Genomic DNA, 23,684 nt, shown 5'->3' on the forward strand with positions numbered 1-23,684 from the left:
TCTTTTGTCATATATCTTATGACAACATCTCTTGGTAAGTTATTTTTCTTGGCATAAAGTGAGTTCACTCTATACGTATAGTCATACATGTTTTTAGACTCTTCAGAGTCTTCCTCTAAAAATTCTGCAATCATTTTTATTATATATTCTTTTAAATCACCATCTTCTTTCTCAGGTACTCCTCCATCAATTTGCAGTCATAGATTGTCACTTTTTCTTGCATTTTCAACAAGGTGGAATCATATACTTTCATTCTGCCTTCTACCTCCTGCACTTTCTTAGATGTTTCCTCAGTTTCCTTTCTGAGATCTTCCATATCTTTTTTAATCTCTGCAATAATTTCTTGTTTTGATTCATTTATCATCTCTCTCACCCCTTTCATCATTCTGGCCTCCATTGCCTCCAATTGGTCCTGCATTTTTTCCAGTGAAGTAGCCCTTGTACGGGGGCTGCTTGTGTTCAGACATTTAAAAAACAGCGAAAATTTGGACCTCACCAGTTTCCAGTTCGACTATCAGATTCAAAAGAGTAGGCCTTGCCCTTTATAACAAGCCCAATTTGCCATCCTCGGAGCTCCCAATGTCAAGATATTTATTTTTAAAGTTTTTAAATCTTCCAAAATGGCAGTCGCAACTTTTTACTGCTCCTTACAATTTTTTCCCCTTTTAAAAACATCCGAGGTCCACACAAATAATATGACCAATAGTATTTATCTTCTTACCCTCTTCTCAGTTAACTCCAATAATTTTTAATGTCCCGAATTCTTTAAAAACATTGTTTTTATTTTGACCTCCCAGCAATGGCCGCCAATGTTTCTCAATGGTAGTAAATTCCTAGAGTAGGTTTTCCTTCCGCTACATTCTGCTTTTGTTGCCACAGAGTCTCATTCACACTGGTAAGGAGATCTCACGATACTTGACATATTTGCTTGAATATGCTGCAGGTCTGTGACGATAGTGCTCTTTTTTCAAAACCGCAAGTAGACTAAACAATAAATTCCTTTCCACTTTTTAGCACTTTTTAACATTGTTTTTTAAATTTATAAAGTCCAAATTTCACCTCTTCCTCCCCTCTTCTTACAGACTTTCTAGATTTTCCTTTCCCACCTTTTAAATTTATTCCATTAACCTGTAAATAGTTCCAGAATGAAAGATAGTAATCTGTACCTTCTCTTCCAGTTATGCAAGTTCCCACCGGTCTTGCAAAGCTTTAGATGTTTAGCAATGTCCAAGAAGGTTAGGATCCTGTTGAGCTTATGTCAAATAAATGACTCTGAAAACTTCTGCAGATGATGAAAATGCAACTCTTCCTGGAGACCCCTCAAAGGAGCTCCCCCCCCCCCCCCGGGATTCCCTTTTAGCCAAGGTAAATCTCCTGAAAGTGTCCTGTGCATATCTTGGACTAATCTCTGACTGAGAAAAGTAGGCAGTAGGCATTAAATTGCCTTCCACTACCCCGAACAGACGTTCCAGCCTGCTCCCGTTATGAGGAGCAGCTCAGCTCGACATTTTCCTCCCCCGGAAGTCTCCAAATTACTCATTCTTGAAGCTTCTGTTGTGTAGAGATAATTGCATTTAGAGTTTGTTGTACCCACACATGCATTAAATCCTGTGAATATAAAGGTGATGCAGTCTCTTCCTAACGGTTTAGTTGTCTACTAGATAAAGTAATTATTTGACAGTGAATTGTGGACTTGCTGCATTCTTGCAATTGGTTTCCTGGTCCTTGAAACAGATACACTTCCTCTGTGTACTGTTTTGGTTAGTGATAAAATTCTGTGAAGTTAGAATTGCAATTTGTGTATTGCAAGTTGTGTTCATTTAATGTCCTGTTTGAAAAACTTGTCACTGTGATGCTACTCAGTTCTAATTATGATCTAAAATTTCTCCATTATTTAAAACATATAAAGGATGTCTTGTTTTTGGGGGGAGGGGGATCACATTCATCATCTTTCACAAATAATCCTTACCACATAGACCTCTACAGAGAGAACTCAATCCAAAGAACATAGTCCATATCACAAACCTGATTTATCTGACATGAACAAACTGCAGGAGGAAGAAAATGCCATTTACATCTGCAAACCTGTCTGGAAATAGCTTTTGGAAGCAATGTCCTGGTGTATCACCCTCTTCAACCACTCCACTAATCTAGGACAGTGTCATGGCGACTCCAACCCACATGGTGTTTGAAGGCAAAGAAGATAAGCAGTACAAAAGCACTTAGTGCCAGTTAGGTGTCATGGTTGAAAGAAACTGTGAGACTAAAAACCTAAATCATGAATGTGGTCTGCTGCTCTTGGGATTCCTGGATTAGTTGGATTTTGTTAACACTTCTAGTTTTATCACATTCATCTTTTTACAAGATTAGGTACTTGTGATATAAGCATTTTAATTTAAATTTCTGTGCATACAGGGTAGAATGTGTATACGTGGTCTTCTAGACCAACTAAGTGAATGCATGTAGTATATTGTGAGAAAACTGTTTCTTCTTTATTTCTGCAGAATTTACATTTTCTTGAATTCTTAGTAACATAAGGCTGTGGTTTTAAAACAACTTTCCTGGGAATAAACCCCATTTAATAAAATCGGACTCACTTTCCAACAGAACTACTTAGGTTTGCTCTTTTTTTACCTTTTCCATTCCAGAAGCTATAATAAGCAATTTCCATAAAATTAATAGAAATGGAAAATCCAAACCTTAATTGAATAAAGATGCCAGCCTTAGATTTTCTGACTGCAAGTTCACAATTTCTAGGTTAACATCAGCCTGAATATACAACATCCTTTTTCTTTAAAACTAAGGCTTTTACATTTTGTCATTTGGCTTTGGGGACGCTTTTAACCAGACCACTCCCAGCATTTTATTTTATTTTATTTTTTCAGGCAATTGCTGGATATTTTGATATATACTTTGAGAAGAATTGCAACCAGAAAGTGAGTACCTAAAAAGCTACATATTTAAAATATAATTGTAAATTATTTTATTTCTGAATATGTGTCTGCTTTTTGCCTTAAGGTTCTTTAGAGAAAGCCTTTTTTGCTGTTTCAGGCATTTATTGTGTATATGTTTGTCTGACAGATTAAAGCCTTGTATTTAATCAGATTCCTGAATTCTATCAATGCAGGTCTTGTTTTCAACTAGTCCTTGTAGTGCCAGAACACACTGGAAACAAACACTATTTTTTCTGGAGAATCCAATTCATGTGGAAAAAGGTATAATATTTTTTCTAATCTTATGATAAAAAGTATCTCCACAACTCTAGATACTCCTTGATAAAGCTGAGTGCATGGAATATTCTGTTTACTGAAAAAATTATATTAATTCTCCTCCCTTTTATCACAAAATACAGGATCTGTGAATGTTCTTGCTTTAGTGTTGGTCTGCACATTCAGTCACTACAATATGACAGACTCCTGCTAGGATAAGGAAGAGGAGGATTGTTATTGTTACTATTGAATCATCTCATCCCAGCCATTGCCGGGCTCTAGGTGATGTACAACAAAAATACACATAAAATCAATAAAACCAGTAATTTAAAACAGTTGCAGCCCAATGAACCTACTTTATAGTGTGCTGTAATTCTGCTATGTAGGCATTGGGAGCAGTTCCCCCCTTAAGTAGGAGAGGGGGGTGCCAGCCCAGCAGCCGTTGTTGTCCTCAAGCAAAAGCTTGACAGAACATCTCTGGTTTACAGGTCCTGCAGAATTGTAAAAGATCCTGCAGGACCATAGTATGTTCCGGCAGAGAGTTCCACCAGGTCAGGGCCAGGACTGAAAATGTCCTGGCCCTTGTTGAGGACAGCTGGACCTCTTTAGGGCCAGGAATCACCAGTAGATTTTGACCAAAAGAGCATAGTGCTCTTCCATGGACATAGTGGATACATCGGTACCAGATTGCTCAAAGCCTTAAAGGTCATAACCAAAACCTTGAATCAGTACTCAACTGGAAGCAGGTGTAGCTGATGCAGCACAGGTTGAATGTGTGCTGTCCATGGCATTCCCGCCAGGACTCGCGCCACCACATTCTGGACCCGTTGGAGTTTCTGGGTTAAAATCAAGGATAGGCCAGCATAGAGCGAGTTACAGTAGTCTAGCCTGGAGGTGACCGTCACATGGATTACCATGGCTAGGTCCAAACGAGGCAGGAGGGGAGCTAGTTGCCTGGCTTGGTGTAGATGGAAAAATGCTGCTTTGACAATATGTGTGACCTGGGCCTCCATTGAAAGAGAGGCATCCAAGGTCACTCCCAAGCTCTTGGCTATTGGTGCCAATGTTAAGAACACCCCGTCAAGAGCAAGCAATTTGCGCTCCAGCTCCAGCCTTGGTCCCCCCAGCCACAGAATCGCCTCTTGTTTTCAGCTAGTCCTTGTAGCACCAGAACACTTAAGGTTTCAGGTGCAGTTATATTTGAATGTTCCTTCCCATTAACCCCCTTTTAAAAAAACTTACTACACAGAGACAGGTAAGACATCAGGGAACTAACTAGGCTAGAATTTGGGGAGGGACGGTGGCTCAGTGGTAGAGCATCTGCTTAGGAAGCAGAAGGTCCCAGGTTCAATCCCTGGCATCTCCAAAAAAGGGTCCAGGCAAATAGGTGTGAAAAACCTCAGCTTGAGACCCTGGAGAGCCGCTGCCAGTCTGAGAAGACAATACTGACTTTGATGGACCAAGGGTCTGATTCAGTATAAGGCAGCTTCATATGTTCAGAATATTTCTTCCTGATTTGCTGATTTTCTTCATACAGGGAACTCTGCATGGGAAGCATTCAAAACTCTGATCCCATTATCTAGCCTGCAGTGAGAAAAGATACATCTCAGAAAGGGTTCTCATGCTTTATTTTGCCAATAAAGTTTGATTCCTACCTTCTTATAGTGCCTTCAAACTTGTCTATCAGTGTGGATATAGTTTCCCAGATTCCTTATATTTGTTATTATGTATTAGTTGTTTAAAACAACTCTGTGCAGCCTCTTCAAAAATCTAGTTGAGGTGCCTCACAACAAAAAAATAAAACACAAGGTTATGAACATTAACAATTTTTAATTTGGGTAGGCATGTCCTACTCTTTTTCCCAAAAGTTAGAAATTCTTAGAAAGGTCTGAATTTTAAATTACTTGAATTAGCGACCATAAGGCGGCTAACCTATTTCAAAGGAGACATTTGTAGCTTGCTCTAAATTAATAAATTTGCAATGAAATGTTTAAATGTTCAGTGGCATTTGTCAGAGAAAACACTTAACATTATAAAAATTACTGTATTTTTCGGACTATAAGACGCACTTTTCCCCCCCAAAAAAGTGGGGGGGAAAGTGTGTGCGTCTTATAGTCCGAAGGTACGTACCTTCCGGGGGGGGCGATCTGCTGCCTCTTCCTCTGATCCAGCGCTTCCCCCGCGCCTGCCTGCCTGGCTCCATCTTCTTCAGGCAAGCGCTGGGATTGCTCCACATGGCCCCAGCGCTTCGCAAGCGCCGGCTGCGGAGGGGGCAGCGTGCTTCCTCCTTGCCTGTGTCCTTGCCTTCAGTTGTGATGTTTAAAGCAAGCGCTGGGATCACTCCCTCCCCCCTCCGATCCCAGCACTTGCTTTAAACATCACAGCTGAAGGCAGCAACACAGGCAAGTAGGAAGCACCCGCCCCCTCCGCAAACGCAGCGCTTTGCAAGCGCCGGCTGTGGTGAGGGCAGCGTGCTTCCTACTTCCCTGTGTGCCTGCCTTCAGCTGTGATGTTTAAAGCAAGCGCTGGGATCGGAGGGAGGAGGGAGTGATCCCAGAGCTTGCTTTAAACACATCACAGCTGAAGGCAGGCACACAGGGAAGTAGGAAGCACCCGCCCCCTCCGCAAACGCAGCGCTTTGCGAGCGCCGGCTGTGGAGAGGGCAGCGTGCTTCCTCCTTCCCTGTGTGCCTGCCTTCAGCTGTGATGTTTAAAGCAAGCGCTGGGATCGCTCCCTGAATGCAAGTTGATTATGAGGCAACAGTAGCAAACTGAGGCTTTTCTTTGAACCCTGCAGTGATTCTTCCAGGGTATCTAGTCAACGATCGTGAGAAACAAGATGCTGAGTCACTGGGACTCTTCTGTTCTTGTGCTTGTTTGAATAGTAAAGCCCCTTATTTTTCCAGATGCCTTCAGTCATTCCATACTAAGTCTAGTTCCCATTTTGTCTTCCTCTTGTGCCACAGTGAATCTTTTAAAGCAGGGGTTGGTTCCCAACCCCTGGTCTGTGGCCCGGTACTGGTCCATGGCCTGTTAACAACTAGGCCGTGAGTTGTATAATTATTTCATTATGTGTTAAAATGTAGCAGCAACAATAACAAATTGGATTTATATCCTGCCCTCCACTCGGAATTTCAGAGTCTCAGAGTGGCTTCCAATCTCCTATATCTTCTCCCCCCACAACAGACACCCTGTGAGGTGGGTGGGGCTGAGAGAGCTCTCCCAGAAGCTGCCCTTTCAAGGACAACTCTCCAGAAGCTAAGGCTCACCCAAGGCCATTCCAGCAGCTGCAAGTTGGAGGAGTGGAAAATCAAACCGGGTTCTCCAAAATAAGAGTCTGTGCACTTAATCACCATACCAAATGAATAGAAATAAAGTGCACAATTGTATCAGCCTGAAACCATTGCCCCTCCCCCCCCCCCGATCCCTGGAAAAATTGTTTTCCACAAAACCGGTCCCTGGTGCCAAAAAGGTTGGAGACCGCTGTTTTATGTATTAGATAACATACTGGGTTCTCTAATAAGGCATTTTTAACTGGAACACTAAGGTGCCTGTTAATTGAACCAAACATGCAGTAATAGCACCTAGTTTTGCATTATACAGTTTCAAAGTATGCGGGGGATCACATGTTCGGACGTTTGCTACATAAGACGTGCTAGCTTCAGTGAGCAAAAAATATCAAGAGGAGGATTTTCTCTGACTTGCTAGCTTCCATGTACAACATTTTTGTTTTTACTGTGGAGAGGCATTCAAGCATGCAATTTTTCACCTGTAGTTTGAGGGAAGGTATCAAGCCCAGGAGGAGAATATCAAGTTGTCTGTGAAAATGCAACAAAATCCAATTTGGGATGTTTTTTCTAACACAGCTATCATTGAATCTGGGGTTGTTGTTGTTATTCAGCCGCTCCTTGAGAAAACATTTGTAGCTTTGCCATTTCATTACATTTTCAAGTCCTTGGGCCATTAGAAAATAATAGCAATAATGAGGGAATTATCAGAAACTGAAGTTGCCATTGGATACAGGAGAGGTACAATTTGTTTGCATGAAGAAGGGATCAACCAGTAATATTGGAACAATGCTGGTTTATTTTTTGTCTTCTCAGAACAATGTTCAACAACCAGATTTCCAAAATACAGCAGTTCTTGCATAAAGCCTTTATTCTTAAAATCTAGCTCTAAAAAGTTTTATTAAAACTGTTGTAAACCTCTGATTTGGTGAAGCTTTAACTTCCAGTTTTTTTCTACATATGGTACTCATTGTCATTCAACTATGACAGTGTTTCCCATTTGCAGGGTCATGATCCGGTACCAGGCCACGGAAGCCTTGATACCAGGTCACAAGAAAAGCCAAAGCCTGAACTCTGTTCTGCATCCTTCCTTCCCCCATCTCTGTGTTGTGCAGAGAAAAGGTATCTTTGAAGACTGACACAGGCTGCAAAGTCTGAGCTCCGTTTGGCTTTCTTGCTTCCCCCGTCTCTGTGTTGTGCTTTGTTGGGCTGCCTCTCCTTCCTTCTCTCCCCCTCCCAGTGTTTGAGGGAAAAGCTGGAGTCCACTGGCACTTTAGACCCATGAAATGTTCTTCAAGGTATGAGCTTTCATGTGCCTTGCAGGTGTTCTTTTGGAGAGATTTCCCTGGGAGGCCTGGGCAGTAAAGAGGGGGGAGGGATGTTTTTTTCAGCCAGGAGGGGCGGGGAGTGGGAATTCCAGTAACTATTTTTTTTGCCAAACAACCCCTGGGCAGAATTGTTGTTGGTTGGGGTCATCTGATGGTGAGTTAGGCTCGCTCTTTCTTTCTTTCTTTCTTTCTTTCTTTCTTTCTTTCTTTCTTTCTTTCTTTCTTTCTTTCTTTCTTTCTTTCTTTCTTTCTTTCTTTCTTTCTTTCTTTCTTTCTTTCTTTCTTTCTTTCTTTCTTTCTTTCTTTCTTTCTTTCTTTCTTTCTTTCTTTCTTTCTTTCTTCCTTCCTTCCTTCCTTCCTTCCTTCCTTTCCTTTCCTTCCTTCCTAGTGATACTCCGTCTGTATTCTTGGTGCTCTGGGGGGAGCAACAGTGGGAGGGCTTCTAGTGCCCTGGCCTCATTGGTGGACATTTTGGTGCTTTTTGGGCATTGTGTGAGAGAATTTTAGACTGGATGGTCCATTGGCCTGATCCAATATAGCTTCTTGTATGTTCTTTCTTTCCATGTCCACCCTCAAAGTCTTCTGGCTCCACACCCCCCCCCCCCCAAATTTTAGTGGGCCATCAAGGAGAGGTGTAAAAATAACCAGGCCGTGGGAAAGAAAAGTTTGGGAAACCTTGAACTATGAGAATTCAGAAATTGACCTGAAAGGGTCACTGTGATATTGCAGGGTTATTTAATATTGTAGTGAGAGTTAATCTACAAATACAGTCATAGAATACTTATGAGTAAGTCCTGTTGAATTCAGTTATGATATGAAACATATTTTGCAAAGATTCCTCCCTTCTAAGTAGAATATAGTCACTCTTCTGAATGAGTGACATTCCAAAAATTGACAACAGTGCAAACTGAGATAGAGCAGATTGCTGTCAGTATGCTCCATTTGTTCATAATACATTGTTGCATTGCTAAATGATGGAGGAAGAAGTCATCTCATATTTTATAGGCAAGAAAAACTGTGCATTTTGAAGGGCATTTTTGGAGGTAAATTCTTGACTGACATAGATGTGCCCTATACAGTCAACTCTTGAATATGGAATCATTTTCTTTTCATGCAAGAATGGGCTTTAGCTCTAAACTTGTAGGACAAATTTAAAGTATCTTATCATTTCCCAGTTCTTATATGTTTTGCCAGAATAGGAAAATATGAGTTAGAGAATATCCTTAGCATACCAATTAGGTTCAAATGTCAGCCATTTAGTAAATAAATCTTAACTCTCCCAGAAATCTTTAGAAAGACTTCACTAACTAACTTTAAAAGTAAAGCATGAAGTTGAGACACAAAATCGCCATGCAAGAAAATCCATTAGCAATAAAACAGCACATGGTTGCATTTTATGTTCCCTCTAATGCCTTGCAGTAAAAATAAAATGTCTATTTTCCGCAGTGTCTTAAAAGGCTATACACAGCAAGCAAACAAAAAAAGAGGAACATTGGTCACCAAAACTCTTATAAAGAAAGTTGGTATTGTGATTTTAAAGTTGATAGCTTATTCTCCATGTAGGGTAAAATATGTGTTCAGAATTATGTAACATTTATCAAATACATGTATTTCAGAAGTTATTTTGTCATAGATACAAAGTTGACTGTGCATTTCTGTATTTGTCAAAAGTAATATATGTAGCAGCTTCAGCATTTTTCACAGCCTGTGTTATGTAATAGTTAGGTTTTAGGAAGCAGAAAGTAGAAGCATTAAAAGATGTTAAAATGCTGAGGGCCATGTCTGGAAATATTATGCACACAATAATGGAGATGGCACCATGCTTTTTACATGACTTGCATCAAGGACCTCCTAATCAGTAAAATTGTTTTGAAACAGCTGAATGTCTGAGCAGTATACAAAGTCAAGTTGCAATAATTTAAACTGGATGATTTCAGGCACAGATAACTAAAATGAGCTGTCTAAACATATACCAGATCAGGGCTGTATAACTCTGTATTATCTGCTTTGACTAGAGGCTACCTAGACAAAGAAAGGCCTTTACCAACATCTGGCACTTGGGGTCCTTTAACAGGCAATACCAGGGACTGAATCTGACATCTTTTGTATTTAAAGCATGTACTTTACTACTGGTCATGGCCTCTCTGCTTCTGTCCAGGAGGCTGCAACTAGTGCACTGATTTGAGTTGGTAGGATGTGTTTCATGTAACTGATGCCACCTGAATGCAAAGTAAAGGATTGATTCAACCCCTCCCCCCAATAAAGCCTTGAACTCCATGGAATAGAGTGGGGCAAACCAAAAGTATCTCAGCACCACCTTCCAGAACACTTCAGCCAGAGGGGAATGGAAATGAGTATGGTGTTTCTGGTTCCCACCTGTAATAGATGGTCTTCAGAGAGCCAGTTTGGTGTAGTGGTTAAGTACACAGATTCTAATCTGGGAGAACTGAGTTTGATTCCCCACTCTTCCACATGCAGCTGCTGAGTGACTTTGGATCATCCACAGTTCTCACAGAGCTGTTCTCTCAAGAGCCCCACCTACCTCACAGGGTGTCTGGTGTGGGGAGAGGAAGGAAGGGAAATTGTAAGCCACTCTAAGACTCCAGAGAAGAGCCCCGTGGCGCAGAGTGATAAGGCTGTAGTACTGCAGTCGGAGCCCTCTGCTCATGTGACCTGAGTTCGATTCCAGTGGAAGCTGGCTCAGGTAGCCAACTCGAAGTTAACTCAGCCTTCCATCCTTCCGAGGTCAGTAAAACGAGTACCCAGCTTGCTGGGGGGGAAGTGTAATGACTGGGGAAGGCAATGGCAAACCACCCCATAAAAAGGTCTGCCGTGAAAATGTTGTGAAAGCAGCATCACCCCAGTGTCGGAAACGACTGGTGCTTGTACAGGGGACCTTTCCTTTTTTCTAAGACTTCAAGTGAAAGGCAGGGTATAAATCCAGTCTTCTCCTCCTCCTCAAGCCAATGACAAATTCAAGAAGAGTCATATTCTTTCTCTCTCAGCACACACACACACTCTTCATCTAACTCAAAGTGTAGGCAAGACAACCAAAACCATTTTGGTGCTGTATCCAGATTGAAAGCCGGTTTGAAATGGATCCAGTATGTGCTTTCTGGTACATGAGGTGCTAGTCATGTTATGTGGAGATGGGCACAGGACTTCATGTAGTCAGCTGGGAATAGTATAATGTAGTTGTGAGCCTGAGTTATTAGTTATGGAGAGCCAGTTTGAGAGGCGGTTTCGTGTAGTGGTTAAGTGCGCAGACTCTTATCTGGGAGAACTGGATTTGATTCCCCACTCCTCCACTTGCACCTGCTGGAATGGCCTTGGGTAAGCCATAGCTTTCACAGGAGTTGTCCTTGAAAGGGCAGCTGCTGTAAAAAGCTTTCTCAGCCCCACCTACCTCACAGGGTGTCTGTTGTGAGCAGGGGGGAGGTAAAGGAGATTGTGACCACTCTGAGCAAGGATTGCTGTGTCTGCAGGGAGCTCATTGATTCCTGCAGGTGCAGCTCTGCGCTTCCTTTGTTGGCTGCCAGTTTTAAATCAGGTGGCTGGAGAGGGCAGCTCAGCCAGCTTGCTGTCCCTACAGGGAGCCAATAGCTCCCTGCAGGTGCGGATCTGTGCTGCCTCCTCCTGTGGCAGGAGAGGGAAGCCTAGCCAGGATCAGATGTGCCCACAGGGAGCCAATTGCTCCCCACCAGTGTAGCTCTGTGCTGCCTTCTGTTTAAACCAGGGTGCAGGAAAAACCAAGACAGCACTAGGATCAAGCTGGTATTTTTTTTTACTGGCATTTTTCAATTCAGATACTTGGATCCTGGATTTTTTGGGAATTCCATTCCATAGACTTGAACTGAAAAATACCAGTAAAAACAAATTGTACACCCCTAGTCCAGACTCTGCTCTCCTGGGTCTTTTGGGAAATGAGACCCAGGACAAGTGCCTAAATTTGAGGTCCAGGTTGTCTTTCCTCACTTTTTGAGTCTTGTTCCACTGAGGCTGGGCCAGTCAGAGGTGTGGCCAGGAGGTCTATTTGACCTGGACCTCAAATTTAGGCACTTGTCCTGGGTCTTATGGACCTTTGAGAGGATCTGTGTACAATCATACTCACATATTTTCACTATTACATTCTGTTATAATTAATTGTAATATGGATAATTGCCATTGGTGCTGGTTTTTCATTATGGTCACCTGGTACCACATGAGCAACATTCCCTATTGTTCCTTTAACAATATAAATTCATTTTTCACTCTTATCCCATTAGGCATCTTGAATGGTCATGGAATGTAAGAGGCTCAGCAGTAAACAGTCATAGTGTGCTTAGCCATAGAGAACTGCCATTTACAAGAAGTGCTAAAATATAACCACACCCGTTTTTGTGCCATCAAACCAGCATGCTAATTGTATGGCTCTGCTGTAGTTTTTCATACTTGTCAAAACAATTTCAGTGTATTCTAAGGGGTAACAATACTGCAGTAGAATAATGATGTATTTTGTCTTGATCAAACTCTGGCATGACTTGGGACCTTGCTTGCATCTTATAGAGCTTAGGTGATGCAGCTTGGTTTAACAGAACGTACTCTGCATTGTACAGAGCAGGAGAGTGTTGATAGCGCATCAGTCATTTTATATCTACATGGCATTGATTAATTGGTTGGATCCTCCTCTCTGTTATGATTACGCAGCCATTGCTTTATTTCAGCTGCAGAATGGTTTTTCACAAAAGAAGATTTAATGTGGCCTGTTAGGGCAAAGGAGAGGCACAGATCTGCCTCATGACAATGAATTAAACTGATTGTCTGTGTTGCTTAATGCAATTAACTTGGTTATAAATAACTGAAGACTGTCCTTAATGGAAACTGTAGTAGGTTGTTACAGAAATGTTGTTTCTTAGAGCTTGCCTCAAGGTATGCTTCACTAGGGTTGTTTAAATAGCAACTTTAATTCATTTTCATGCAATTAAACCAAGACAATGTTTTCTGATAAAATAACAATAAAATCACCTAGGGGGGAGAATTATAGCTCTACAGTTAAATCAGCTTGCCCATATGTTTAGGATTATGAAAACGCTTTCTTTGAGCTGTGTTAAACCATTTGAATTCAGTCGTTTTTGCTGTCAAATATAAATATATTTGTGTTGTTCCCAGGTACATATTTTAAATAAATGTGGATACTCCCATAAGGTTTGCTATATTTAAAGACTAGCACTATGGGAGACATACACTACCTTTGAAAATGTGCATTTGTAAATATACCTCCATGTTCTCAATTGATGCTTCATTTTGGGTGGAGGGGTGGATTTTTGGAATAGAATGTTAAAATGTTTTGAGTAGCATGTTAAAATGACATCAGTTCTGCAGTAACACACAATGTTTATTTATTTATTTAGACTTTTATTCCACCCTCCCCACGAGCAGGCTCAGAGTTGATCACATAATAAATTTTAAGCCATCAGTTTATTACAAAAATACATAAATATAATAATAGAATATATAAAAAAACAATATTTTAAACCATCAAGTAATATACATTAAAACAGGTAACAGTGTATAGCATAAGTATACAGTTTCAACTGGAGTGGTTGGATCCTGAGATCTTCTTAATCTGAGCCAAATAATAATGGAAGGCTTTGGCAAGGGAGGCCAGCTTCATTGGACACCCTCCACCTCAACCAAAGGCCTGGTAGAACAGCTCCATCTTGAATGGTAATAGGTCTCACAGGGCCCTGATGTAAAGAGAGAGTTTGTTCCACCAGATTGGGGCCAGGGCTGAGAAAGCCTTGGCCCTGATTGAGGCTAGACCCCTGGGCTGGGGACAACCGGTAGATGTTGATCAATTGATCGCAAGGCTCTCTCGGGCACATATGGGAAAGAGCTATGTCAGTCCCTGGCTGGGCAAGGTTTTAAAGGTCAAAACTAGTACCTTGAAGCAGATCCAGTACTCAATTGGTAGCCAGTGCAATTGCTGTAGCACTGGATGGATGTTGCCTGCACAGGTGACACAGCAAGTGCACTGCCGCATTTTGCACTAGCTGGAGTTTCTGGATCCGCTGCAAGAGCAAGACCATGTAGTTACAGTAATCAAGCCTGGAACTGACCATTGCATGAGTCACTGTAGACGAGTCCTGGGGAGAGTTAGGGAGTCAGCTGCCTGATCTGCCAGAGATGATAAAAATCAGACCTGGCAACTGTCATGACCTGGGTCTCCATATAAAGTGAGGCATCCAGGACCATCTCCAGGCTCCTCACCTTCTGGGCTGGTACAAGTGGTTCACCATCCGACATGGACAGCCTGATTCTTGACTTAACCCCCTTCCCCCAGCTCAGGTACAGGAGGACCTCTGTCTTTGTTGGATTAAGTTTCAACCAGCTGTGCTGCAGCCCTCTAGCACTCTGGTCAAATTGTCCAGGATATGGGCAGCTGTTGATGAAAAGATAGAGTTGGGTGTCATCCACATGTTGATGACAGCCCAGCCCAAACCCCCAGACCAGTTGGCCGAGATGGTGCATATAGATATTAAACAACACTGGTGAGAGGATCGCCCCCTGCAGCACTCCACATTCAAATGGGTATTGCTGAGAGATCTCCTCACCAACTGCCACCCTCTGTTGCAAACCATGGAGATAGGTAGAAAGACATAAGGTGATCCTCCAGACTCCGATGCTGGCGGGGTGGTGGGTCATAAGACTGTAATAGACCATGTCAAATGTTGCTGCCAGTTCTGAAAGAAACAGCAGCACTGAGTCACCCCAGTCCAGGTGTATCTGGAGGGCATTTGTGAGTGCAACTAGCTAAACCATTTCAGTCCAGCTTCCACCCTGGCCACAGGGTGGAGACAGCGCTAGTTGCAATGACGCCTGCGTTGCTGATAAGGATAGTACTTACTATGGCATTCCTGCTATTATGTGTGCTAATTGGAGAAAGCTAGGAATTCTTTTGGCATTATTGGACCCGGGAAATTGTACAACATTTATAAGAATGGTCCCTGGACGAAGGATCTGAGATCCAAAACGGCTTGCAAAGCAAACCGGTTCTCCGTTGGACCACCTACTTTCAATACTGGACTGAATGTTATTTAGTGGCTTTCAGCCACATAAGGACAGTAGGAGCATTGAGTAACGTATGAGATTTTAACTTGCTGATATGTACTGATATTATTCATTTTGTATTTTGATACTTATTATTCACAACAAGTTAAAATTTCATTTTACACGGAGAGTTTTTTCTTTTTGTTGTGGCTTAGTCTCTCCTCCGTTGTCCCATTACATTGTGATGCAGGAGGTGGTGGTGGCTACAAGCATAGCCAGATTCAAGAGGGGATTGGATAAGCATATGGAGCAGACGTCCATCAGTGGCTATTAGCCACAGCGTATTGTTGGAACTCTCTGTCTGGGGCAGTGATGCTCTGTATTCTTGGTGCTTGGGGGGGGGGGGGCAAAGTGGAAGGGCTTCTAGTCCCAATTGTGAACCTCCTGATGGCATTTGGGTGTTTTGGGGTTTTTTTGCTACTGTGTGACACAGAGTGTTGGACTGGATGGGCCATTGGCCTGATCCAGCATGACTTCTCTTATGTTCTTATGGCTGGTAGCAAGCAGCAGAAGCCCAGTTGGACAACCGGTAGGCAGACCTGGAAACTCCACAGCTGGAAAAGCTGTATCTGGGATGCTCAGCAGGAGCCTGGCAGATGGGTTCTCTGGTCCATTCTCTCCATTTTTCCAGGAAGGGAACATCAGCAGCTGAAGCAGTCACTAGAAATCACTAACACAGGAGTCAAGTAGGCCAGTCTATTGTTATTCAGTTAGGCATAGTTAGTGGTTAAAACATAAAAGAATTTAGGAGCTCTCGCTCAGGAGGTCCTTGCCAGTTGCCCATAATGATCAAGACTCACCCCATCCAGTTAGTGGTATCCACATGTACACATGCGCCTGCCTGGTGCCTATGCAGAAGTCTGCATATGGGTTTTCTTAAAAGTGTATGGATTCATTGTTTAGCTAGTTAACCAGGCAGACTCACCTTTTTAACAACACTTGATTAAAAAGTGCCCTTGGTTGATGCCTCTTGTAATATATGTTTTGTTATTTGTATGTACATGTATCTTCTAAAATAGAATGCTTTTCTCCAGAACAGTTTTTATGTAGAGTTAATTTAAAACATCTAGTTTTAGAGAAATCTTATTCATTGTTAAGAGAAACCAAGTTCATTATTAGAATGCTGAATAAGGATCCAGTATACTCACATAGTTTTGATTTTTGAGCATGAGATAGATTATGTTCTCATTTAGTTTTCTATATTTATGTTTCTGTCCTTTTTCTCACCCTTGCCAGAATCTGTTAATGAACCTTGAACTTTAGGCAACCATTTTCATGGTCACAGGCAACTAGGGATGGTCACGAACTGGCCCATGGACCTAATTTTCCCACAGACTGAGGCCCAGTCCATGGTCCATGAGCCCGGTTTGTGCCATCCTGCCAACATGGACCTCACATGACCCTCCCAGGAAGTACATAAGATTGGTGTCACTGGGGCTTGCAAAAGCCATTCAAGTGAAGGCCAAGTGGTAACTTCACCCACCTGAAAGTGGGTGAAGTTGCTGCTCACCTTCACTTGCGTGCCACATGGCTTTGCAGAAAGGCCTTTCAAATAGTTTTTTGTAAAGTTGGCACAGCATGCAAGTGAAGGACAAGCAGTGACTTCGCCTATCTGTAAATGGATGTAGTTGCTACTCACCCTCACTTGCATGCCATATGGCTTTGCACAAAGGCCTTTAAAATGGCTTTTGTAAAGCAGCATGGCATATGAGTGAAGGACAAGCAGCGACTTCACCCATCCAGAAGTGGGTAAAGTTGCTGCTTAGTTGCACTGTGCAGCTTTGCACAGAGGACATTTAAAATTTAAATGGTTTTGCACAGACCAACAGACCACAGTCCAATCCATTAAAACATGAAGATTTGTGGTCCAGGGGTCTGTGACTCCATGGACCTCAAACATCTGTGGTCTGCTGTTTTTCTGGACCATGCCCATCCATAGTGGTGACTCTCTTGTCTCTTGTTGCAGAGGACTGTTTTCCTTTTATGATCTTCCCAGGAATTTGAAATGTTCTATAAATGCAGTGGAATGAATTATGTATAGGGAATGGGATTTAGGCTGTCCTATGAGTTACTGAAACTTATACTTTTTGTATTTTCCTATAAAGGATGAATTCTCTCTGGTCAGGATGCTAGCTTGTTGTTGAATGAGCTGCTGTCAGAATGAATTTCATTCTTAAATAAAACTGCCTAATTTGCTAGAGGAAAAGCCCTAAAGTGAGGATTTTTTTCTCTCTCCAAGATAAATCTCGGAGAAAGGGTGGGATTTCATTGGGAGTACAATTTTTTTTTAATCCTTCAGAATTAATAGATTTTTTTTCCTTTAGTTTTTGATAACACCTTTCTTCCCATCCTATAAACAGACAAAGCTGTTTAGGACCTCTAATAATATGTAGTAGGGAACGAGTAATTTTACACACTACTGAAGCAAACTTTTCTCTGAGGTGGAATAGAAACAGATACTTAATAGTGCATGAAATGTACCTCAGAGGATTCAGACAAACAGGAATGTAGTGGAAACATCAAGAGAAGATTTTGAGTAAGTAGAAGAGTCACTAAAACATAGCCAAGAAGCTAGCAAAGAACTGAACAAGAACAGTCTTGCCATAGGTGCATTTTTTTCTTGTTTCATGCAGTTCTTCATAAACTTTCTTTCAGAAATTGTACTTGCTTAACTTATGTTTTGTAGTTTGCATGACTGCGATAATAGCTGAGCAAGTGTATTTATCTGTATTATTAGTGGGATCATGTATGTATTTACATTTTCTCAACAATTTTCTTGTAGTTCAGAGCAGCTCATAACATTGAAGCATTTAGGATTTTACCAAATTACATTTGTTTGATTTGAAGTAATACACTTGGATTAGGTGATGCCAGCAATATCAAACATTTGCACAACTGATCATTAAAAAAAATAATTAGCAAGAGATGGTACATTCACTTTGCCTCTAACATGGCTCTTCTATCAGTCAGTTCAACTTTCACTCTCACGTTCCCGCTTAACCAATTGGAAGCCCCAATGGCTGCCAAAGAAAAGATATACAATGGTCCCCCCAGCCATCATGAGAGGGAAAACTAGAAAAGTTGCATTAATTGATGCCATAAAACTGTAGACTCAGTGCTATGGTTGTGTCAGGGGTGGGCTGGGAAGGGAAAAGGCCCTGCCCCTCAAGGGAGGGAGAAATATCTGCCCAGCTGTTACCCAGACATGCCATGTGAAGTAGGGGTACCTCACAGTGTGAGACTGGGTACATTGTTCAGTGTGCCTGGAAGAGTGAGACTGGACTGATCCCATCCTTTACCAAATAAGCAAGCACAGGCCAGGCACAATCACCACCAGGCAGGGCGAGGCCAGGCCAAGTTAATCCGTTCTGCACTGGGTGAGTGACCACAGAAGGAGTGCATCCCTTACTGGGTCAGGTTCATCTTTTACTGTGTGAGGTGGAGCTTGGCCTGTCCTTCACAAGGGAGAGGCTAGGAGCAGCACCGGCCCGAGGGTGCATAGCGCCCTAGTGAGACTGGTGGCCTATCATCCCCCTCTACAGCACCCCCCATGCCTCCCCCCTGCGGCACATCTTCCTCCCTCCCTCCCACCTCCTTCTCCCTCCTTCCCCCACCCCAGGTCTATTTCAATGCCCGGAAGGGCAATCACACCACTCCTGGGCTGTCTAAAGGTGCCCCCTCCCACTGATTGGCAGGTAAAACCGCTCTGCGTGCTCACTCAGCGCCCGAGCAAGGCAGCAGCATGAACAAACCACATCCCAAAAGGGCGCTGCCGCAAGTCTCTCCTCCCCACTTCCTGGATGGGAAGGAAGTGGAGAGGAGTCAGCGGTGGCGCACTTTCGGGACGTGACTTGTTCGTGCTGCTGCTGGCCTGCCTGGGTGCTGAGTGAGCACACAATGTGGTTTTACCCACCAATCAGCTGATTAGCAGGGGGCGCCTTTAGACAGCCTGGGAGCGGTGCTCATTCACCTTTCCAGGCATTGAAATAGACTTGGGGTGGGAAAGGGAGGGAGGAGGAGGCTGGGGAGTGGGCAAACTCGGCATTTTACCTAGGGGGGAGACCGAATTCGGTGAACCCACCCCACTGGTGCCCTAGGCAACCACCTAGTTTCCCTGTCCCTTGCCCGGCAGGGTGACCACCCCCAGGCCAGATGCATCCCTTGCTGAGCGGGATGAGGCCAGGTTTGTCTTTTAGTAGACATGCTAAGGCTGTTCAACCCAGTCCTTCACCATACTGGGCAAGATGAAACTGAACCAAGCCAGGCATGGCAACAAGATGCCTGCTCATAACAGCAGCAGACTGCAGCCAAATCTTACTTGGGCTAGGAAGGCTCTGGTGTAGGAGCTGCTCCAGGGTGACCATCAGCCCCAAGAACTTCTCCCAATGGCCTTAATGGCCAGTCAGATCCTGCTCGGTGTGCAAAACTAATCATAAGTGAGTTCTGTTTTCCTTGGGAAGTGATGGAACTGGATTTTAACCCTATGATTAGAAGGAAAGAGGGCTCTGCAAGTCAGTGTCTGGGATGACAGCCTTCCCCTGTTTATTGCTTAAGAGACAGTAAAACCTGATCAGCAGAAATCCTCCCCTCCAGTCATGTATCTTGTATCCTTTTTTAATATAACAGTCATTCAATTAATATAAGCCTAACTCCACTGTATGTTGTAATTTATTTGTAATTTAATAGAGTATCTGGATTTGTATTTGGTTTTTGTAGGTGAAGAACTGAAAGGAAAGATAACTATCCGCAAGAACAGAAAAGATCCACGTTCACTTATAACAACTCTTTCCATTAAAGACATCAAACAGACATACAGTCTTCAGTGAAGATAATTCAGCAACCAGCTTTTGAGAGAGATGCCTTTAAAACCTGCCTCATGTTTTTGGATAATTGCATCTGAATAAAAATTGATTATTTGGTACAGTTTTGCTCTGACTGATGTTCTCGCATTTCTTGTATTATGAGAAAGGAAGAAAAGTACTTCTTTCTCTACCTTCTCTGTCCCATGCATAATCTTGTAAACCTCTATCATGTCACCCTGCAGTCAACATTTCTCCAAGCTAAAGAGCCCCAAGTGTTTTAACCTTTCTTCATAGGGAAAGTGTTCCAACCCTTTAATCATTCTAGTTGCCTTTTCCTGCACTTTTTCCAATGCTATAATATCTTTTTTGAGGTGTTACCAGAATTGTACACAGCATTCCAAATGTGGCCACGCCATCGATTTATACAGGGGCGTTATGATACTGGCTGATTTGTTTTCAGTTCCCTTCCTAATAATTCCCAGCATGGCATTGGCCTTCTTTTATTGCAATCGCACACTGTCTTGACATTTTCAGTGAGTTATCTACCATGACCCCAAGATCCCTCTCTTGGTCAGTCTCTGCCAGTTCACACCCCATCAACTTGTATTTATAGCTGGGATTTTTGGCCCCAATGTGCATTACTTTGCACTTGGCCACATTGAACCTCATCTGCCATGTTGACAGATCCCTTTGGAGTGCCCACAATCCTCTCTGGTTCTCACCATCCTGAACAATTTAGTGTCATCTGCAAACCTGGCCACTTCACTGCTTACTCCCAACTCCAAATCATTAATGAACAAGTTAAAAAGCATGGGACCCAGTACTGGACATGCTGAGAGAACATGGTTTAAGAACATTGGTTTAAGATGGCGGTGCGTGCAAGAGCGTAGGTGCTGAGGCTCTGAGGAAACAAATAACAACATAAAACAAAACGTAAAACCTGCCTAAATTTACCTGCTAGTTTTTGGAAGAGCGGAGGGCTGTTGGGGGTACTGGCTGGAGGCGCTGATGACGGGAGACGGGGCCGACGGAGCAGAGCGAGCGACGGGGAGCGTTAGCCTGCGCTGGTCTACGAGTGGGGCGAGAGATGGTGAGAGGCTGCCGCCGCAGACTGCAGCCCAGGGTGAGCAGCCCCCAAAAGCCGACTGAGTAGAGCGGGCGATGGGGAACATTAGACTGTGCTGGCCTACAATTGGGGCGAGAGGTGGTGTGAGGCTGCCGCTGCGGACCGCAGCCCAGGGTGAGCGGTCCGGCCAGGCGACAAGAGTGGAGAGCTGGTGAAGTGAGGAAGGAGCTAGCGGGGAGTAAGGAGTAAGCAGAGTGTTAACGGCGGTGGAGTGCTGTGTGTGCGGCACCAGCCTGAACCCATTGTTGGGGGTGGCCGGCGTGGATGGAGCCTGGAGCTGCTGGAGAGGTAGGAGTGGCGAGCTGACAAACTTAACAACTAACTTAATAACAGGGTGCAGGGGAGCAGAAGAACGAAGACCTGGGCTCTCAGAGAGAGGAGAAAGTTGCCGGTGGAGAACCAGTGAAGAAACAAAGTCTGAGATGGAGCGTGACAAGAGCCGGGGGGGGGGGGGGCCCGACCCCAGAAGGGGACAGAGGCTGGCCTAACCCAGCGGCTGAGGTAACGCGGACAGAGCTATACCATCAAAGGAATTGTTTACACTGGAATCTTGCACTGGCACTTTATAAGAAGAACTATCATCTTTTGCACTTTATAACAAAAACTACCATCGTTGCTTTTGCACTGCATACTAGCACTGCATACTAGCATACTAGACGGAATTGCTTCCTTTGCACCCTGCTACTTTTTTGCGCTGTCTCTGCACTACCTCTGCATATAGCACCTTTTACCAGCACATTAAAGATAAAGATCTTCTAGCACTTTAAAAACTATAAGAACACTTGCACCAGCACATTAGAGATACTGAAGACGCTCTGACTGTTAAAGATCGTTTAGCATTTTAAGAACTGTAAGAACACTGGCACTTTAAAATCTGTCCTCCAGCTACCAAGTCATCTGATGCTAGACCTCCCAGCACCTTAAGGAACCTTAAGAACACTAGCACTTTATCACCTGTCTTCCAGCTAGTAAATTAGCCATTTAATACTACTATCCTGAGGGTTTTCATTTGGAAAAATTGCTTGTAAGTTGATTGTATTTGGACCTAATTGATTATTTAGCTACTAAATTGAATGAGGACATGAATTTTGCCAATTAATTAGAGGGTGTGGGGGGGAGGGTTCTTATTTTTTAGTTGCTTGGATAAATTATTAGTAGAAAGCATGTGTTTTTAGTTAGGTCTTTAAGAATATTAGTAGATGAGTATTAAACTGAGTGAGTGGGTGAGAGGAGCAGAATCTAAATCAGTTTTGCAGGGCCTCTTTCAACTTGCTTTTAAGATGGAACCTGGGTAATGACATCTAGCCATCCTATACATATATTGAACTGTAGCACCTTAATTGATAATCTATAATGGTTTTAACTGTTTTATTTAACTTAATTTATGAATGCAATTTAACTATATTTGAACTCTTTTATAGTAATGATTGTATTTTATTGAAATCATGGCGTATACCATGTCCTGTGAGCCGCCCTGAGCCTGCCTTGGCGGGGGAGGGCGGGATATAAAAATAAATTTATTATTATGATTATTATTATTATTATTAGAATACGTGACTGCGTGATCTGAGATTGGTGACCTGAGACTCTGTATAGATCTTTGGTAAATAATGTCGAGTCAAGGGATTCCAGTGCTCCTGGGGAGGGGAAAGCATAGCGGTGGGAGCAGGCAAAATTGGAACGGAAGGAGATTACATAAACATAAGAACATAAGAGAAGCCATGTTAGATCAGGCCAATGGCCCATCCAGTCCAACATTCTGTGTCACACAGCGGCCAAATATATATATATATATATATATATATATATATATATATATATATATATATATACACACACACACACACACACACACACTGTGGCTAATAGCCACTGATGGACCTCTGCTCCATATTTTTATCTGACCCCTTCTTGAAGGTGGCTATGCTTGTGGACGCCACCACCTCCTGTGGCAGTGAATTCCACATGTTAATCACCCTTTGGGTGAAAAAGTACTTCCTTTTATCCGTTTTAACGTTTTAAAGATTGAGACACAAGAGGGCTCATTCCCCTTCCAGCCTGTGTCCCATCCCAAAGATAGCAGGTAGAAGGGCCAAGTGGAAACACTCGCCACTGTCCCTGATATTGTGCAACGCCAGGTCCATAAATAATAAAACCTCAGTCCTGCAGGATTTTTTTATCAGACAGCACATGGACCTGGGTGCGGGATGGGGAGACAGTGGCTCTCTCCCAAGTAGCCCCTCCTGGGTTCTCCATTCTTCATCAGGTTTGGACTAGCGGGCAGGGGGGGGAGGGGTGGCTATTTTCATAAGGAAAGATTGCTCCTTCAGGGCGCTCCCTCCACCAAAGATCGTAGGCATAGAATGTGCTGGCCTGGTGTGGGATGTAGGGGAGAGTTTAGCAATCTGGCTGGTGTATCGTCTGCCTAGTGCACCAGCCAGTGCCCTTCCGTCCCTGATGCAGGCTGTAGCAGGCTGGGCATTGGAGCACCCTTGGCTTATAGTCTTGGGTGACTTAAATGTTCATGCCGAGGATGCAGCTTCCACTTGGGCGACGGACCTAGTGCTTTCCATGGCAGCACTGGGACTCTCCCAATATGTAACAGCGCCCACGCACCAGTGGATCAGATTTCTGCCAAGGCGGTGCCATGGTCTGACCACTATGCCCTGAGGGCTCGTGTGAATACACCACCTCTACCCCGTCTAGGCGGTGAGCAAGTTTTAGCTCACCCACGTCACCCTTTGTGGCTTCAAACGGCTATGCAGGATCCCTGGCCCTCTGACGACTCGTTGGATAAACTAATGGAGAACTGGAATAGCCAGCTCTCCGCAGCTATCGATGAGA

At 43.3% G+C, this 23,684-nt stretch overlaps 1 protein-coding gene and 1 non-coding gene across 2 annotated transcripts in view; both read left to right on the top strand.

Moving 5' to 3' along the window:
- The window catches only part of PRMT3 (protein arginine methyltransferase 3), a 121,212-nt gene extending 101,377 nt beyond the window's left edge, over nt 1–19,835 (top strand). The window contains exons 14-16 of the mRNA XM_060262279.1: nt 2,886–2,936; nt 3,128–3,215; nt 19,629–19,835. Coding sequence (XP_060118262.1) covers nt 2,886–2,936; nt 3,128–3,215; nt 19,629–19,738 — 249 coding nt within the window. The 3' untranslated portion in view covers nt 19,739–19,835. The remainder of the gene's footprint in view (nt 1–2,885; nt 2,937–3,127; nt 3,216–19,628) is intronic.
- TRNAP-AGG (transfer RNA proline (anticodon AGG)) lies at nt 4,509–4,575 on the top strand. Its single transcript has one exon. It is a non-coding gene; the product is annotated as a tRNA-Pro (tRNA).
- Nucleotides 19,836–23,684: the final 3,849 nt, after the last annotated feature.

The sequence above is a fragment of the Heteronotia binoei genome, chromosome 21 (genome assembly GCF_032191835.1).
Source record: "Heteronotia binoei isolate CCM8104 ecotype False Entrance Well chromosome 21, APGP_CSIRO_Hbin_v1, whole genome shotgun sequence".
Taxonomy (NCBI): Eukaryota; Metazoa; Chordata; class Lepidosauria; order Squamata; family Gekkonidae; genus Heteronotia; species Heteronotia binoei.